At 32.7% G+C, this 20801-nt stretch overlaps 2 protein-coding genes across 2 annotated transcripts; one reads left to right on the forward strand and one right to left on the reverse strand.

Moving 5' to 3' along the window:
• Nucleotides 1-307: 307 nt before the first annotated feature.
• On the reverse strand, nucleotides 308-3648 carry LOC137831177 (octanoyltransferase LIP2p, chloroplastic). The gene is given in 6 exon segments (XM_068638751.2): nucleotides 308-452; nucleotides 455-748; nucleotides 1336-1486; nucleotides 1582-1846; nucleotides 1933-2143; nucleotides 3548-3648. Coding segments are annotated over 5 exon segments (897 nt in total). The 5' UTR covers nucleotides 2091-2143; nucleotides 3548-3648; the 3' UTR covers nucleotides 308-423.
• Nucleotides 3649-3707: 59 nt separating this feature from the next.
• LOC137831178 (uncharacterized) lies at nucleotides 3708-6529 on the forward strand. The gene is made up of 2 exons (XM_068638752.2): nucleotides 3708-3990; nucleotides 5960-6529. The coding sequence occupies exons 1-2, from the start codon at nucleotides 3846-3848 to the stop codon at nucleotides 6241-6243; spliced, it is 429 nt and encodes a 142-aa protein (XP_068494853.1). The 5' UTR covers nucleotides 3708-3845; the 3' UTR covers nucleotides 6244-6529.
• Nucleotides 6530-20801: the final 14272 nt, after the last annotated feature.

Here is a 20801-nt window from a genome sequence, read left to right on the forward strand (position 1 = left end):
GCAAGATAAAGAACTATTCATTACATTGTCAGATTTTTTGACAATTTTGATTACAGTTGATGAACAAAAAAAGTAACTATGCATCGACTGATAAGATGTATTATTTCAGTCTTTGTTAAACGTTAAATTTTTACAAGAAAAGTGTCTGATTCAATGATAAGTTTTACATAAATCTCCAAATTTGTACTTGCTTGGAACAAAGTACATTAAACCAAACTCCATCTTCAAGATATATGAGCCACAATCTCAATAGTCTTATAGTTATCAGCTAGCTATTCATCCCAAGAAATTGGGTAAATGTGGAAAGTATGTAAAAGTGTGTTGTATTGCAAAACAGATGTGATATTTCATAGACAAGGGATTGAGAAGTGTATACACTATCAAACAAATTTAACCTTGCTGTGTCTACTTGGTAAAAGAGTTTCATTTCCTTTCATACAACATGGGGGAGAAATGTTTTTGTGACTGTATTCAAGCTGAAATGCTTTTGAGAATTCTTCAAGCAAGGATTTATGTGTAATATGAATAAGACTAGCATCATCCAGATGATGCAAACCAGGTCTTCCATGACCAACACATGGCTTACCCTCTCTCACCAACTCCTTAATGCTTCCTACTTGACGGTCTCGAATTCCGCATGGGATGATCCATTTGAAGGGAGACAAATCTGTTGTGACATTAAGTGCCAACCCATGATAGGTTATCCAGCTACACACTCTAATACCAACAGCTGCTAGTTTCTCATTTCCTGTAATGCATTATTACTAAGGTAAAAGAAAAATGATTTGAATCATGACAAACTCACAAACATAATAAAATGTGTTGTATAATCTTATTTCACAGCAGCAAGTCTCATCCTTATTGCTATAAAACTACTTATCTTCTCTTTCATGAACATTTGTGAGCTGAAATATATAATCTAAACCCCAGAAAAAAGCATTCAGAGACAGGAACATCTAAAATGTTAAATATGATCGAGATTCTCAAATTAGAAATAAAAAATAATCCAACATCCTTTAAAATATGCAGAGAGTATCAATAATACTAAAAGTGTAATGTCTATAATGTTGATTTAATTTGGAGATTTATGTATGAAACTAAAACTTGTCATCTCAAATAATTTCCTCAAATGTCACATGAAATGAACACAAACGTTATAGCTAAGAGAGAAAGATCATATTTGAAAATACTTTGATTAAAACAAGATAAAGCCAAGGCAGTACAATTATTATCTGTTAATGTGTAATAACCAAGATAATTCTAAATCAGGGCAAGTGGTGCGGAAAAAAATATACCAAACTACAAGGGTTATATCAATAGGATTTAGAGGTTTACCAACCCAAACACCAGTTAAACCTTCCACCATAGAAGCCTGAATTGAAAATGTTGAAGAAAGAACACGAATGACAACCTCTTCAAGAGTCCTTAGGTACCAATGAAGATCCATCTTGTGCTTTCGGAGGTTGATAATTGGGTACATAACTAGCTGTAATGCAAAATGCAATTATGTTACGAACTGCTGTGCAAAATAACTCAAAATAGGAAGTTTCCAAACTGTAGCAAGTGATTTAGTGCAAGCACCTGACCCGGGCCATGGTATGTAACCTCTCCACCACGCTCAGTCCGATAAATATTAAAAGGAGCATTTTTCATGTCAAACTTGACGTTCTCCACAGTACTAGCAGTGCCTAACGTATAAACAGGAGGGTGTTGTAGAATAATAAGGGTGTCATTACAATCTCCTTCCTTTGTAATCTGTGACCTCTTGTCCCTGACAATTTCTTTTTGCCAAGACCATGCCACTTCATAAGGGACTTGCTCCTGGTGCAAATCAAAGAGATCACAACTGCAAATTTAGTTTAATGGTTAGATTTTTCAGAGTTAGGAAGAGAGATGTTAATGGAAAGGGAAGAGAAGAACAATGCAACTTACATCCTTCTGTGGCCATTGATTACAAGCGAGGTGAATTTGGATGGTTTGGAATATAGGAGTGCCTTGTGCAGATCAAAGTAGGGCCCTAGAGGTAGAGAAGGATATGCTGGTGTTATTGATGGGACTGTGCTGAAACAATATGCACCTAACAAAATCATGTCTAATTTGCTATAACTAAGAACATTGCCACCTGAGTTCACAAAATATGAGCCTGCAAACAGAACATGAAAAGGGAGGGGGAGAATCTTTTAAAACGCCCTTCTGCATATGATAAACGTACTAATTTAGGATTTTTTAAAATTAGTTCATAGTATTTCCCAACACAAAAGATTAAAAAGTCAGATATATCAATATCAATGACTCATAATTTAAGTTTAGAATAGAAAGGACTTCCCCTCTCACATATCTAATTGATTCATCAAACGTAACTTTTGTATTTTCAACTAAAACAGAACTAATAAAAGTAAACACAAAGCACCAAATCAGTCATCAAGGTACATGCCACCAAAATATGAAAGTGTCATTTGATGTAAGTGTTCCCACTTTCTAGCTGAGACATTAATCAAGAACCAAAGAAACTGATCCTATTTGTTAAATCTTATGAGACAAGAAGTCATTTCCAACAAGATCAACAGTAACAGGTCCGATGGTAAAAAGAGTCTATGCCTCATTAATATATGAATCAAGTGGAGGAGAGGAGGACCCACAAGGAAAACCCTAATGGGAAACTCCATAGTTGGTAAGTTGATTTTGCACAACTATGACTCGAAACGCTTCCATGGTAAGAATTAAGGAAGGCGATCTTAAGGGTCGTGCTTATATATGCTATAACAGTTCATGACACAAATGAAACCAAACTAATTATGACACAAAATACTTCACAAATTGACAATTGAAGCAGTAGAAATTTATGCATTGTTGTCTAGACGCTTAAGACTCATAATGGATGCTATATGGCACACTACTTCAAAACAAAGTGCAGAAGAACATCCCTCAGATTTCATTTCTCCACAGGGAATTCAGTCCACTACTATATTATAAATCATTATAGGAAATTCGATTCATGACAATAAAGAGCAATCGTGGTCACCCAACTTATGTGATTCATATATTTAGAAAGCAATGGAAACAAATCCAAAGTACAAAACAGAAAAAAAAAAAAAAAAAAAACAGATTAGGCCATCGAGAGAAGCATCCACTTTGTAAACCCCAACCCTCACCTACAAATCCAAAGTACCAAACCAAAAAACAACACATTATACTCCCCATAGAAAACAAAAAAAAGTAAAAGCGACATCGAGCTTGATTATAAGGGTCAATATTCCTATATCCCCAATGCATAGTGCCCTCCACACCAAAACCACTTGTGACCCAGTTAATTTTTCACTATTCAGAAACTTTAATTAAAACAACCCTATTGAAAACAAAACAAAAATTGAACCTTCTAGCTTACAATACACAAGAACCCAAACACAACAAAAACAATCAATAACAACAAAAGTCTTATTCAAAGGGCACAACATACAAACGATAAAATAATCACACATTAACAGAAATTCTCGATGTATCAAAAGAAATTCGCAATACATCAAAACAGAGAGTATGGGTAACATACCAATCCCCGTGTCCCTCTTAGAAGCGGCACAATACAAGTATATGTAAATGGTTTGGTTAGTATTTATAGATTCACACAGCAAGGGGCATAATTTCTTTACTTTCCAATTTAGTCCCTGAACATTTATATAATGAAACTTCAGTCCCAGTCGACTCGGGCGTTGGACTTAGTGTTCACCTATTGTGTCGGTGGAAATATCAATGCACTGTTAGAGTTAAAAGAAAACTACCCATAAACTCAAAAACAGAGTTCTCTTGAGAAAGGTGCCATTTTTTTGTTGTTTTTCTGAATCCCAATCATGGAAAAACAGAAGACAGTGATGGGTTTCATTCTTTTGCTTTTTGTTGTGGGTGTGCGTGCTTGGACTGGTGAAATCCATGGAAGAGTTGTTTGTGATGTTTGTGGGGATTCTTCTCTTGGACCTGAAGACCATGTGGTTGAAGGTTTTCCTCTCACTCTCTCTTCAATAGGCGTTTTGTTTCAATTTTTGTCGTTTTGATGAGTTTCTGAAATGGTGTTTTCCTTTTTATGATGAAAGTTGTTTGCTTTTTGCTGTTGTAAATAAACCATATCACTCTCCACCGATTGTTTAACTGGGTTGAAAATTTGAGCTGTGCGTGTTGTTATCAGTGGTGTAGTTATTTGTTAGCGTTTTAACCGTTTAGCCCTTCAAATTTTTTTGTTTGATTTTCTGGTTGTTTGACCCTGTTGAGTAAATTTGTCATAGCAAAAGAATACCAAGGTTTCAAATTGCGGTAGCAGTTGAAGTTTTGTTGTGATCTTTGATATTGTAGGAAATTGCGGACAAATATGGTTACAATTGCAGTAACGGCTGACCCAAAATCCATATAGTTGCAGTCAAAATTTTGGTTGCGGATACTGTTTTTGAAACCAGGCATAGACTATGCACTGTATTGTTTAGTCATTATTAGCCAGTTAGACCTGGTGACACATTGGATTGATTGAACAAGGAAGATGTTTTCAGGATTTGTTTGTTGACATTTGATGATGATGATGATTACAATGACTGATGAATTGTTTGTTTGTATTTTGTTTTTACTAATCAACAGAAGGAGAATGAGATGACCCTGATTGGTATGATCAAAGTATTTGCAGATATTCATAAGAATGCATTGCCCTATTAGCCTCTGTTGGGAGTGAAATTATTTTTCTTTCTTCAATCCCAAGTAGAATTTGGTATCTGAAATATTTGTGTTCCTGACCCAGTCGGATATATTGATTTTTCCATGATAGTATGACTAGTTGAAAAGATGTTTCGTGACATTCTCTTCATTCTGCTCACTTTGCCTTTCCATTTCTTGAAGTTTATTTGTATCAATGACTATTAATGTCTAATCCTTGTGAAGATTTCTATTTTTCTTTCTTACCCTTTCATCGTTTCATGTATTGTGTTAGTTGATTTATGCTTGCGGGTATCTTGTATGTTCAAAGCTCCTTAACATTATTTTTGTTATGACCAGCTCCCTTTATTAGTAGGTTGCTATCAGCGTGTCTCAAACTAAAGCTCAAAAATAATTGAACATCTCTTTGCTATTCATTTTCTATGATAACCATATTTTACTCCCTAACATTTTTGTTCACATCCTTGTGACATAAACAAGGATTAAAGTAGTTTGAAGTGTTATTCAAAAGATTTTGGTTAAGAGAGATATAAGAGATGCAGGTGTTCGACTAAATTCCTGGAGTCCTTGCTAGTGCCTCCATGAGAGAATTAGTATTGCTGTCCTGGGAGTATTTTAGAGTAATGAAGACCAAACTCATAGGAATAAACTCCTAGCTGTCTTTCTATGTTTTTGTAGGAGATAAGTGTCTCTTAAACCCCTTCTCTTAGTTCCAGCCTAATTTAATGTTGTCTCTATCAGAAACAAGCCTTCTTTCTTATTCTGTTGTGTCTGGTTTTTTAAGTAATCCCATTTTCAGATTTAACCTTTGGTGATGATTCATAGTTTCAACTTTCATATCATTCCATTCTATCGGGTGGTGGTTTAGTTTCGAAATGTAACAATCATACAAAAAACTGAACGAAGGAGATGTCCCTGCTCTCATCTTGCCATCCTCTACAATTGCTATGAAGCTGAAGTATATTCATGCACATTCCTCTCATTGCTTGGAAGCTTACACTTTCATGTTCTATTTCCCTTTCTTATGGGTGTTCTTTTCACCATTTTCTAACGGTACTACTTAACTATCGCTCAGGAGTATTTAATCTTGCAACGTGGTTGATGTTGATTCACACAGGATTCCTTTTGCTAGTGCATTTTGAAAATCTTGCTGCAACTCAAAAATCACAGTGCAATTTCCATATATCAATTTTAACTCTAAAAAACACACTGTTAGACTATTATCTCCTTTTCTTAACAAAAGATAATTGACTTTATTGCTCTAATGTAGGTGCTGAGGTTGCTGTTCTTTGCATCACCAGGTCTGGAGAAGTTCTAAACTATCAGGCATTCACAGACGCCAAGGGGATATACACAGTGGCCGAGACAATGCCGGAGAGTGATCGTTGGGATGCGTGTCTAGCTCGACCAATCAGTAGTTTCCATGAGCAGTGCACTCAACTTGGTGAGGGCAGCTTGGGAGTCAAATTCAGTTACAATCACCCATCAGGATATTCACACAATGTCAGGACCTTTGTGTATCGACCCACCAGTGTTCCAACTTACTGCATATGATATATATGGTCTTGCTCTGAATCTGAGAGTGCTTATGCTTTGGTTGAACTAGTTCAAAACTAATGAGTATATAAACATATTCTCTTTATACTATACATGTAGGTGAAAGTGGTGTTCCTAGAGCCTAGACATAGTAAGCATGAGACGTTTGAGTAATTGTAAATGGTAATATTATAGATAGCAAAGCAAAATCATAGTAAATGGTACTGTCATTGAACTGTGCTATGAATCTCATGGCTTAAATGCATATTTATTCACAAAGTTTATATAACTGGTTTGTTTTAAACATTATGTATGAAGAAGATTTTGTTGGATGAGGTAAAATTCCTCTGATTGATATGAGAAAATAAACCAAGTAATAACTATGTTTATAAAGAGACACAGCCATGCATGTTGATAAAGTATATTAAATTTATAAAATTTCACAAAATTCAAAAAGAATTAATATTAAGTAATGCAAGTTATGTTAGGGTGTATCATATGTTAATTAATACATCTGAGTTTCTCTATAAGCATTTTTAGAAGTGAAAAATAAGGAATAATAAATAATTTTCTTATAGATTAAAATTAATTTGTGCCCAAGTTAAAAATTAAAATGTTAAGAAATAATAGGAAAAGCTTTTCTACATTAATCTTAGTTTATGAAAAAAATTATTGATATTCTTCTCTTCTATAAGTGTTTAGGAAGAAATTTGTCCAAATAAAATTTAAAACATAAATAAGTAGATGCTGATGGATTACATATAACAAAATAGAATAATGTATTATACTAGTCAATTTAATTACAAAAAGTATATATAAATCATTATATTAGTGAATTTAATTACAAAAATTATATATCTAGCATGTAGATAAACACATTGTAGAGAGAGATGGTAAAATTAGCATGGTTTATTCCAATAAGCCAAATAAAAACAATTGTGTTAGTCTAGCTTGATATATTTCTTAAATAAACTAAAAAAATGGACTTAGGCTAAGCCTGCCCCCAAGCTAACATAACCAATCTTTTTTGCCTAATTTACAAGAAAATAATTTTTAAAAGATAAAACTTGTTTTTTTTTTAAAGTAACATACTTGCTTTCTAAGTAAGTTATACAACTAAAATTAATTTCAATATTTAGTAATTTGATTTATAAACTTTAATACATGTATTTGAAAAGAACCTGTCAACATGAGAACAAAATGTAAAAAATAATTAATTTAAAATAAATTATATGAGAAATTTAATTATTTTTAGTATGTGTGTAGCATATAATTATTTAGACAAGTGAAAAATTACATAAATAATTTTTTATAAATTATATATGTTTTAAAAACTTTAAAATTAGAAAAAAATTTAAACAAGAAAATAAAAAAAAGGAAATAAAACATATTGTAGAAAAGGAATGGAATGTATCGGATCTAATTGAATGGATTGAATTGTAAAAAATATAGTAATTTTAAAAGATAAGTTTATGTAATATATCATTTGAGAGAACACAAATATTTGAAGAAATAATTATTTTAAAATACAACTAGCTAAAGGAAATAATTTTGTTAGAAAAATGTAAATAAAATAAATTTATGAAGAAGAAGAAAAGAGAAAGAATTGTAAAAATATGGTAATGGTTTAAAATGAAATGCACTACAATAAAATCATTAAATAGAAATCAACTTTAAAGATAAAAAATAATTAGTTGTTATATTGATAAATTAAATACTATTATAATTACTACAAAAATTATTAGTATTTAAATTGATTTTTATTATTGATAAATAATTTTTAAATTGATATCTAATTAGCTGTGAAGATTTTAACTACCAAGTTCTAAAATCTTTGTAACTAATTAGATTCCAATTTAGAAGCTATTTATCAATAATAGAAACTAATTTAGATATCAATAATGTTTGTATTATCTAATTTAGTCAATATAACAACTAATTATTTTTTGTTTCTAAAATTAATTTCTATTTAATGATTTTCTAGTTGTGATAATTTAAGAAAAAAATGTATAAATATAAAAATTATTTTAAAATAATGATGAGAAAGGAAAATATATTTAATAATACTATTTATGGGAGAAAAAGTAAGAGAAATTTATATAAGTTAATTTAGCATGAATAAATAATTTTGAGCTAAGTTAAAAATAGTAATTTCAAAAAATAATTGAGAATAATATCAAATTATGTAGTATTTTTTTAGAAAAAAAAGCTTTAAATTTTAATAAATTATTGAATGTAAAAAATGTTTTATACAATTTTAAAAAAAGTGTAAATGTGAAATACTGAATAACAAAATTATCATGGTGGACCTGTTTAATTCAAATGATATTATTATTATTAATAAAGTAAGAAATAGAATTTGAATTTGAGTATAAGTGAGTAGATAATTTTGGAATTAAATTCATGAGAAGTGTATAATCAAATGACTTATTATTGATTGTAATGAAATATTAGTAACATAATTAATTATAGAAAGTTAAGGTAATAGTTTTTTTTTTGTGACTAGGAGTCTGACCATAGGAGCATCGCTTTGATCGACCTTCTTTGAATATATCCATTTTAGTTATAATTCTTTATGATTTTGGACATCTTTTGGAACTTCTTCTTATTGTTGAATTGGGGCAAAGTTTGTTGACCAATAATCTTTATGTCTAAGCTCCCTAAAAGAGTAATGGAGAAGGTAATGGTGATGTGTTTACATGAGTGAGGGAGGGCAAAGATTTGTTGTGGGTAAACCTCTTAGAAGTTGGGTGTAAGATTGTATATCGGCTTCCCAATCTCTTAAATACGTGTTGTTTAAATCAAATAATTGTGGTGTGGGTTGTGTTTGTGAGTGTTGATGTTAGTGAAGAAGAACTTTTTCTTTGTGTGGTTGTGAAGTTGAGTGTAATGAATTGAAGAAATACCTTTGTGGTAGGTATGTCTATCTCAGTGTCAGACAAAGTTATTGTTAGAATGGATGGTTTTAAACTAGAGGGGGGTGAATGGTTTAAAAAGGGTTCTCGCAAACTTTTAAGCCAAGAATGAAATTACTTCAAGAAACAATTGATAAGGAATCCAGTTTGTCAAATCAACAAGCAATCAAACCTAGATCACTTACAACACAACCAAGAAAGTGACCTTGATCCCCTCAAGACACACACTTCTCTTGGCCAACACACCAACACTAAGAATGCTGATCTTGATCCCCTCAAGAACACACAACACTTCTCAGCAAACACACAAACAAACTTGTTCTACAGAATACAAGGACTACACTTGTTACAGAAGCAAATCTGAAATCAATACAAGCAGAAATCCTATCTCACACTCTTTGATCAATCACAAACTCTAAGCAATCTCAACTCTTTGAAAAACTCAAAAACTTGTATTCAAAAGATTGTTACTCAAATATGTTTTTTTGAATTTATTCAAAGATATTGTTTGTTATCAAATCTTAACAAACTTATTTATTGCATTTAATGATTGGTCAAAGCATTTAAAGACTGGAGCGTAAACAGTTAAAGCATTTAAAGCTCAGTCAAAGCTAAAACAGTTTTTCTGTTATGGTACCAAAACAAACAATCAGTTGTTTCCTCGAATCAATCGGTTGTTTTGGTTTTAACAGCTTAACCATTTGAAAAACAGTTTTCAACCTTTTCTCAAAACATCTAAGTATAAAACAATCGGTTGTTTCGACAAAACAATCGGTTGTTTTTCACTTAGCTTGAAAAACACTTTTTCTTTTAAAAGATTGAGAATGTCTATGCTTTGGATTCAATCTAGAGTGGATTACAAAACTCAAACTACCCCTGATCCTAACTAAGACAGCTCAGCAACAACAAGCACAACCAAGCCTTCAACATCCTTCAAAGGGTTTGGATTCTTCAAAGCTTGAACACCACTTGGTTCAACAGTTATGTTTGTGTTTTATGTCGATGAGCACATCTAAATCTTCCTCATCTTGAAGTTGAGTTGTAGTGTAGTACGCATTTTCGCCAACAATTTGAATAAGGTATTTGCACATGATTGTGGAAAGTTCTTCATGTGGTCCTCGACTGCATTTCTATAAGAGTTCTCTTTGAATGCCTAAAATATCATTCCTATGTGAATCCCCACCATCACGACTTTCACTTTGGAAGAAAACCCTAATTTATGACAACTTGTAAATTAAAACATGATTATGAACGCATGCATTTATGTTCACATATAGATCTTATCACATCATGATTCTCACACATATTCATACAATCAAGAAGAAATAGGCACTTACCTTGATCCATGAGTGATCCTACTTTAGCAGTTACTTTATCTCCTTTTTCCCAATCTATCTCTTGGCAATTACGTTATTGTCACACACTTTCTTGATGGCTAACAGTGACACAACTATTATTTGCAGAGACAAAACCTTATTGTCCTTAAATCTCAATCTCCATCAGATGTAGGTTTTCATTAGGTATCATCATATATATATTCTCACGTTAACCAATGGGCCCTTTATTCTATTATTATTATTAAATCATATTCGGTCCCTAAGCCCAAACCCTATGTCATATGAGTCACTTTATAGAAATCAATTTACATAATTTCTTACATTCTCCCACTTGACTCATATGAGTTATAATACTTTCATGATTTAATAATTACATGAATGTGCATTTAAAAGGCCTTACGTAAATTGGTTCTATCATCCATCAAAATCAAGTATATATAAATAATAAGAGTCATGGCGGTTACATGTCATTTCAATCAACACATTTCCTTTCATGTACTACTATATCATTTTTTCTCCTTAATATGACTTTATAGTGAAAAAATCCATAATAGGTTCAAACATAATGTCATTTTTCATCAATAACAACATAATTTGTTTTCCACAACATAATTTACATGCATATACATAAAGTAGAAAACATAAATTTCATAAACTTTATTTACCAATGAGCTCAGAGTGTCAAATAAGCATTAATAACAACATTCATCATTCACTAGTAGACATAATGCCCATATTTACAAAATGACCAGTAAATGTTTTGGGTGGTAACCCTTTTGTTAAAGGGTCAGCAATCATAAGATCAGTGTTAATATATTCTATTGACACTCTATGTTTCTGAACTTCTTCTTTAATGACAAAGTATTTCAATTTCATATGTTTAGCACCTTTGGAATTCTTGTCGTTTTTAGAAAAGAAGACAGATGCGGAGTTATCACAATAAATTCTCAGCAGCTTGGCAATACTGTCAACAATTCCAAGTCCTGAAACAAATTTTCACAACCAATTAGCCTGAACTGTGACCTCAAAGCATGCCACAAATTCAGCCTCCATGGTGGATGCAACAATGAATGACTGCTTCGCACTTTTCCATGAAATTGCTCCTCTGGCTAAAAGATACACATAACCAAATGTAGACTTCCGTGTATCTAGACAGCCAGCAAAATCTGAATCTATATATCCAATCACCTCAAGATGATCAGATCTTTTATAAGTAAGCATGTGATCTTTCATTCCTTCTAAGTATCTTAAAACTTTCTTTGCAGTTTTCCAATGATCCAATCCTGGATTACTCTAGTATCTACCAAGCATACCAACTACAAAACTAATATCTGGTCATGTACAAGTTTGAGCATACATTAAACTCTCAACAATAGATGCATAAGGTATATTCTCCATTTGTTTCCGTTCTAAATCATTCTTTGGACATTGCATGAGACTAAATTTGTCTCCTTTCTATATTGGAATAGGAGATGAACATTTATCCATTTTGAATCTCTCTAAGACTTTATTAATATATCCTTTCTGAGACAAACCTAACAGTCCTTGTGATCTATCACGGAATATTTCAAATTCCTATCACATAGTATGCCTCACCCATATCTTTCATCTCAAAGTTATTAGAGAGAAACTTTTTAGTCTCACTTAATAGACCAAGATCATTAGTTGCAAGCAAGATATCATCAACATACAGAATCAGGAATATAAACTTGCTCCCACTGACCTTTAGATATATACACCGATCAATGATGTTTTCCTTAAATCCAAAGGACACAATAGTATCATTGAACTTAAGATACCATTGTCTAGAAACATGTTTAAGCCCGTATATTGATTTCTTAAGTTTACACACCATGTGTTCCTTTCCTTCTTCAATGAACCCCACTGGTTGGTCCATATAAACATCCTCTTCTAAATCCCCATTCAAAAAGGCAGTTTTGACATCCATCTGATGCAACTCAAGATCATGATGAGCTACTAATGCCATGATAATTCTAAAGGAATCTTTCTTAGAAACAGGTGAAAATGTTTCCTTATAATCAATGTCATCCTTTTGAGTAAAACCTTTGGCAACAAGTCTGGGCTTGTAACGTTCGATATTGCCATGAGAGTCACGTTTAGTCTTAAAGACTTATTTACACCCGACTCTCTTGCATCCTTCTCGCAATTCTATAAGGTTCCATACATTATTCTGTGTCATTGATTTAAGCTCATCTTTCATGGCATCTAACTACTTATCAGAATTATCATTATTTATGGCGTCTGAAAATGAAACTGCATCATTATCAATACTTAAGTCATTTTCTGACTCTTGTAGATAAACCACATAATCATTCGAAATAGCAGACCTTCTCTCTCTTTGAGATCTTCTTAATTCTATTTCTTGTGGTTGTTCTACTACAGGTTCATTGTTAACCCCGTGATCATTAATTTGTTGTTTTTCATCATCGTTGAGTGATTCAACTACATTAGGAACAACAATACTTGAAGTTGAAGTACTAGTTAAAGGAACTTATACTCTAACTTCCTTTAATCTCCACATTTTGTGAAGTATCACTCCCACTGGTTTCACCATTTTCAATGAATCGTGCATTTCCAGATTCAATAATTCTTGTGTTATAGGTAGGACAGTAAAACATATACCCTTTTGACTTTGTTGGATAACCAATGAAATATCCACTGATTGTTCTTGCATCCAATTTCTTTTCTTGCGGATTGTATATTCTAACTTCTGCCTAACATCCCCAAACATGCAGGTGTCTCAAACTGGGTTTCCTTCCTGTCCACAATTCAAAAGGTGTCTTTTGAATTGCCTTACTAGGAACCCTGTTCAACAGATACATGACAGTTTTTAAAGCATACATCCACAATGAAACGGGAACAGTTAACTTACTTAACATGCTCTTAACCATATCCATTAAGGTTCGATTACGCCTTTCTGAAACACCATTTTGTTGTGGTGTACCTACATTGAGTATTGAGCACAAATATCACGTCTCTCACGGAACTTAGCAAATGGACCAGGGTGTTTTCCACTTTCATTATACTTTCCATGATATTCACCACCTCTATATGACTTGACAATTTTCACCTTTCTGTCTAATTGCCTTTTCACTTCATTTATATAAACTTCCAACGCATTCACTGCTTGCGATTTTTCATGCAGTAAATAGACATAACCATAACGTGAATAATCATCAATAAAGATGATAAAATACATTTTTTTATTGAAAGAATTTACATCAAAAGGTCCACAAATATCAGTGTGTATAATTTCAAGGAGCTGAGTACTTCTTGTGGCTCCCTTCTTTGTGTGTTTTGTTTGTTTTCCTTTAATACAATCCACACATACATTTAGATCAGTAAAATCTAAACTTGGAAGAATTTCATTCTTTACCAATCTCTCCATCCTTTCTTTGGAAATATGTCCCAAACGTTTGTGCCACAGAAAAGCAGAACATTCATTCACTAAACTACGTTTAGTGTCAACATTATGATGCAAGGTCATAAGAGTTTCAGCATATAAATTATCAAGATTCAATCTATATAATCCATCATAAAGAGTACCAAATCCAATCAAATAGGTACGCTGATATAAACTGAAACATCCATTCCCAAATTTAAAAGAGTATCCGGCAACATCAAGTTTAGACAATGAAACTAAATTCCTAGATATACTAGGTACATAAAAAGTATCCATCAGTGTCGAGGATTAAACGATAAGTCTCGACTGCTTCCATTGGAACCTTCTCTCTATTCCCCATGAAGACAAACTTTTCATTTGGCTTTATGGTTCGAGTTGAAAGGAATCCATGCATCATATTAGAAACATGAGTTGTGCATCCAAAATCAATCCACCAAGAATTATGTAGAACTTCAGTTAAGTTTGATTCAAAACATACATAATAAGCATTATGTTTACCCTTATTTTCAAACCAAGCCTTACGTTTTAGAAAATCCTTTTGGAAATGTCCAGATTTCTTGCATAAATGACATTTGTCATTCTTCTTCTGGAGCTTAGTAGAGGACTCATTTATCTTTAGTGGTCCTTTACCCTTTCCATGTTTCTTGAAGACTTTCTTTCCAGCTCCCTGATTGTTCACATAGTGTATGGAGTGGTTTCCATGATTCTTTAGTCTAGTCTCTTCCTAAACTAACATTTTATGCAATTCATGCATATTCCACTTATCTTTCATAGTGTTATAGTTCATCTGGAAAGGACCATACTCAGACGGTTAAGAGTTCAAAATGAACTGCACGAGAAAATTATCATCCACTGAATTCTTTTGCATTCTCGGTTTGGGGAAGAGCAGACTTAATATTGTTTGCTATGCTCATTCGTATAAACATTAGGCTAAGTCTGTTTGACTTTTCCCAAGCCATATATTGAGCTTTCTCCTTATTGTTACTATCATCAGTAATAGCAGCATGTTTCTCGATTCGAATGACCAAATCAATATCCAATACACCTAAGTGAAATTGGACTTTTTCACTTCAGTCAGAAAAATTTAGACCATTAAAGACTGGAGCAGACGTAGCTTGCAAATGTAAGGCTACAGGAACAGATACTGCAATCACACATGCTTAACATTAATATTTCGAGTCATAAACTAAACATACAATACAGATTTAGAAACACATTCTATGTATATTAATGTTCTCCTTTGGCAGATTCATTAATACACAAAACATAATGATGCTAATAGTATTAACTTTATTTGGCAAGATATATGCATTAACTAGAAACATTTGTTATCTTTGGATATACAAGCAAAACTAATAACGCATACTCACTACCAACAACCATATATATTAATTATAAGGACAACTAATCAACCTTTGGGTGATCTGAAAATGTCTTATAATAATGAATTTCCATTTACCCATATTTAAATAATTTAACATCCATTCTATAGGTAATTGAAATAAAATTTATCAGTAATCTAGAATTAAATAAAACTTAAAGATTTGATCACTTTGGTTATTAACAAATCTATCATACAAATAATTCCAAAAATAATATCATTAATTGAAATAAAATTCATCCATAATTTGGAATTAAATACAACTTAAAGATTTGATCACTTTGGTGATTAACAAATCTATCATACAAATAATTCCAAAATTTCAATTTAAAATTGAAAACATAAAGCAGAAAAATTAATTTTCTATTCCTCACTTTCAATCAATTAACTAAACTTTAATTTAATGCAAATTGAATTACATTATAACATAATAAAAATTAATTTTAAAAAAATGATGATGTAATGTTAAATTCAAAATTTGAACCAAATTACTACCCCACATATTATTCAATTAAAGGTGCAACCAAACGTAAGGTGCAGGGAAAAATTAATTGACGTAATTCATTAATTAAATTCAATAGTCTTTTCATTAATATATATTATAATATAATTCCGTTTCAAATTTATCATGAAATCCTAATCCGAAAACTGGATCCCCACTCAATGAACCAACAACAGCGCCTTTAAGGATCATGTGGCCAAAGTTCTGTCTATGGTGGTGCACAACGACATTGTTCTTCTGATCACCCTCATCACAACCACCGGTGACCCTAAGCCATGAACCACCGTGTCGTTAAGGGTCCAGGAACCTTCATGTCACAGCCACAAACCACCGCACATAAAGACCTACTACACGAACGCAAAGTGTCGCACCAGCACCATGCTACGCGAACCACCGCATCGCATCAGGGTTTATAAAACACGAACTGTCGTGCTTGGGTTTCGATCTTGATCCTTAACGCCGAACCAGGTCGCGGTCAACCACGTCATCGCTGCAGGCATAACCAGCAACGGATATGGACGAGCAGCGACGGCTTGCGGTTCCGTTAATGGGTTCGTAGAGTGTTAACACCGTTAATGGCGTTGGGTGTTAACACCATTATAGGCACTTACCTTGATCCATGAGTGATCCTACTTTAGCTGTTACTTTATCTCCTTTGTCCCAATCTATCTCTTGGCAATTACATTATTGTCACACACTTTCTTGATGGCTAATAGTGAGATAACTATTATTAGCAGAGACAGAACCCTATTTTCCTTAATTCCCAATCTCCATCAGGTGTAGGTTTTATTTAGGTATCATCATATATATATATATATATATATATATATATATATATATATATATATATATATATATATATTCTCACGTTAACCAATGGGCACTTTATTATATTATTACTATTAAATCATATTCGGCCCCAAAGCCCAAACTCTATGTCATGTGAGTCACTTTATAGAAATCAATTTACATAATTTCTTACATAACTAACAATCTTACAATCATCGTAGACCATTACTCGAATTGAAGAAGTCATTTGAAATGAAAAGGAAGATAACTTTTGTAATTATTAAAGAATAAAGAGAATTCAAAGAAAGTAGGAAGTATGAGTAACTTGTGTGGGAAGTTATTGTAATTTATGTCTTATTTGTAAGCAAAATTGGCACGAGAGTTTAGACGATCTTGTGAGTGACATGACAGTTTAGACATTTATGTCCAATTTTGCCCTGATTTATTCCATTTAAAATCCATTTATTTAAATCTGGTTTTTTTTCTAATCCATATTTTATGGATTTTTCAAATCAGAAATCCATTTTGATTAAACGGATTTTAAAAATTGGAAAATCATAATTTCCAATCCAATTTTTTTTTCTCTCTCTCTCTGATACCCTTCCTTCTGTTTCATTCCCCTTTTTGCTGCAACCCTAATCACCGTCGTCACCTCTTCAACGACGCCTCTTCAATTCGTCTGATCACCGTCGTCACCTCTTCAATTCGTCTGATCACCGTCGGCGCCTCTTCAGTTCATCCTATCACCGTCGGCATCTTCTTTTCGTCCATCCACCGTCGTCGTGTTCAATCACCTCCTCCTTATCCAGGTTCGTCCTCCTCGAACACTTATTTGGTTGCACATTATAATAAAAAGGGCATGAACTGCCTTAATGGAGAAGTTGGTACTAAGAGAAATGGAGGTGAGGTATATGGAAGTGAGGTGGGTCTGGTTTAGTTGTAGGTGATGCTGGTAAAGGAATAGGGGTTTTGGTTGGGGAGCAGAGATGGGTTGGGGAGAGAGGCTTTGAAGCTAAGTAGTTGTTGAGAAGGGTCTTCGGTAGGAAACCCTTACTGTATTTGCATTTGATTTTTGTTTATTATTAATTGGTGCAAATTGGTTATGCAAGTTGGCATTTGTGCACACTCTTTTTTGGCATTTGAAAGTCCAGAGTTGTGTTGTATGTATATTATAGACTGTAAATTGAATGGGAAAGCTTCACATTAAGTTATGCCAGTAGGTATTAGGCACACTACAAAATGACTCATTGTTGTCTGAAATTGAAGTTGAAAGATAACAACGCAAAATGATGCAACTTGGTTATGTAATTTTCTTGACCTAGATAATTTTTAAGACATACATGTCCTTAAAATGCGTTGAATGTATGTTGTAGATTAGTCATGTTGGTAGTACATTGGATGCAGCAACATATTATCCTCAGAGTTGCCTTTTGCAGTCTAGTTTTAGTTTATTTCTTTTGAACATATATTTTAGTTCATTTTGACATCTCAAATGAAGGGTTGTACTGTAGAATTTTACTTGGTTGATTCATATTCTACAAGCAATGCACAAAGATAGCAAGTATTGAATTTGTTTGTTGTTGTTCTTTTTTAAGGAATTAATTATAATTATTATGGTTTCAGTTCCTGAAGTTATGGTTCCTGATTTGGATTTGACCTTGCCAATGAATGGAGGCAGTGAATCAACCATTCCAAGCAACCATCATTGATGAATCTGCCTCAACAGGAACTAACCTCTCCTTCACTCCCTCTTCAGCCAAACCAAATCCTCTGCCTTTTCACAACCATTGTCCTGTTCAGATATCCATCATTGGTGGGTTTTGGCAGGTACTTTGCTGCTTGGAAGGGTTCATTTGATTAGTTGCTTGTTAAACATGTGAGATGATCTGTGATCGTGGTCTGGTTTGTAGTCTCAATGAAAATTATGTTGTGAATGATTAGGTGACAGAATTATCTGATTTGATTTTGTTATTGATTTCTTTGCTGGTTTTTATTCTTTTTGTTCTTATTTGTTGACAAGGTTAGCTTCAAGAATTGGATTTCAATATGTTATTTGACCACATAAATTTATATATTGGAGGTTTATTCTGTCTCTAGTATTTTTTTTTTTAATGCTTCCAATTTTTCTTCTTGCAAGATTGATTTTAGAATGATATGAACAAAATTAACTAGTTTCAAACTTTTCAAAAATAGTCGTTATAATTTTTGGTATTATTAAATTATTATTTTATTATATAATATTATTTTTTTTACATATTATTATATTAATATTATGTTAGTTTTTTAAAAAAAATATAGATTTAATTAAAATCCAATTAATTTATTATTATATTAATATTATGTTAGTTATTTAGAAAATATAAATTTAGATTTAAAATCCAATTAATTTGTTTTATAAAAATATGGATTTGGATTTGATTTGGATTGGATTTGGTTTTATAAAAATCCAAATTGGTTTTATAAAAAATAAGGATTTGGATTCCAAATTACTTTCATAAAAAAATATGGATTTGGATTTAAAATCCAATCCACATATTTGGATTTGGATTGGATATTCCAAAATCCAATCCATGACCACCCTTACTATAAGATAAGTTGAACTGAAGTATAAACCCTCAAATGTGAATGGTAATCGGCCATTGAAATGGAAACTTGCTACAAATGAGTTAGTATTGTCCAAAGCAGTTAACATCGTCATGTATCACAATGTTAAGGTACAAAGAAATAATTATGTTTTCTAATTGTACATTAAAGGGATGACTAACATTAACTCGAGAGCTAGTAAATTTATAGATCATCTGTAGGTTTTGGCTGTGCAGGATTGAACGTCACACTGAATGAGACTTGTTATGCATTGATGACATTTTCTTCCTTTTGTAGAGTGACATAGGACATTTATAATTATGCCAACTTTTAATGAAAGGTGAAAATTAAATCCCTGCAAACAAGTGCATAGAATTGAACGTCACACTAAAGAAGACCTAGTATGCATTCATGACCTCTACTACCTTTTGCAGAGCGATGCAACACATTGAGCAGTGCATTAGCTTTTAACAAAAGGTATAACCCACAAATTAGTGCATAGGATTAAACCTCACACTGAACAAGACCTACATGCATCCATGACCTCTTCTTCCTTTTGCAGAGTGACATAACACATTGAGTAGTATGCCATTTTAACATAAGGTGAAGATTAAATCTCCAAAAATGAATGCACAATATTGAACGTCACACTGAATAAGATTTGACATGCATTCATGACTCCTTCTACCTTTCGCAGACGCAACACATTGATAAGTGCACCATCTTTTAACAAAAGGTCAGGATGAAATCCCTGCAAATGAATGCACATGATTGAACGTCACACTGAACGATACCTGACATGCATTCATGACTCCTTTTGCCTTTCATAGAGTGATGAAACATATTGATAAGTGTGCCAACTTTTAACAAACAATGGAGATTAAATCCCCCTTGATGAATGCATAAGATTGAACGTAACACTGGACGAGACTTGACATGCATTATGACCCCTTCTACCACTCCAAAAACAACCATGTGGTAACCTCCTACTTCCACATTCTTCTATATATTGGTCAAATGTTCATGTTACACCCTCAATACATGATAAACAAAACTTTCAATCGAACCTAAATTTGCAAAGTAAAATCTTCATTCTTCACAACTTCCTTCAATCACAATAAAATGTTGTTATGGAAGCAGTAGGAACACATATTTGCCTACATCACTTTCATGGTAGATTAATTTAATGTATTGTCTTAGTTGTTTAAAGCTTTGACATTTGAAAGTTTGGCTAATTTTGTTTGCACAATTAGGACCTGAAAGGAAGCATTATATTGGCATATTGTTATCCAATACCTGAGTCGTACCCTCTAGTAGTTCTCATACTAAAGAAAACAATGTTTGGTGAAATTACAAAACTCAGGCATCTCAAGGGTGATCACGATTTGGTGACAACATTGGTGGAAAGGTAGAGACCAAAGACACATACATTCATCTCCCAACTGGAGAATGCACAATAACCATACAAGATGTAGGACTGAGAGTGGATGGAACCCCTATGATTGGACCAACTTGTTTGAGTGGAAGAAATGTGTGCTACATTTTTTAGCATAACTCAAAGGGGGGAGTCACTAGCTGGATCTATGATAAAATTAAAGTGACTAAGAGAAAACATGTTACCACTCAAATAACAACCATATAGAGG

Source organism: Phaseolus vulgaris, chromosome 6 (genome assembly GCF_051622355.1).
Source record: "Phaseolus vulgaris cultivar YP4 chromosome 6, ASM5162235v1, whole genome shotgun sequence".
In the NCBI taxonomy this organism is placed as follows: domain Eukaryota; kingdom Viridiplantae; phylum Streptophyta; class Magnoliopsida; order Fabales; family Fabaceae; genus Phaseolus; species Phaseolus vulgaris.

What these genes read in the sequence shown, in the direction of transcription:
- LOC137831178 (XM_068638752.2), top strand. Translation starts at nt 3,846, where the DNA reads ATGGAAAAACAGAAGACAGTGATGGGTTTCATTCTTTTGCTTTTTGTT. An exon ending in TGAAGACCATGTGGTTGAAG is followed by an intron (nt 3,991 to 5,959) that starts GTTTTCCTCTCA and finishes GCTCTAATGTAG; the next exon opens with GTGCTGAGGTTGCTGTTCTT.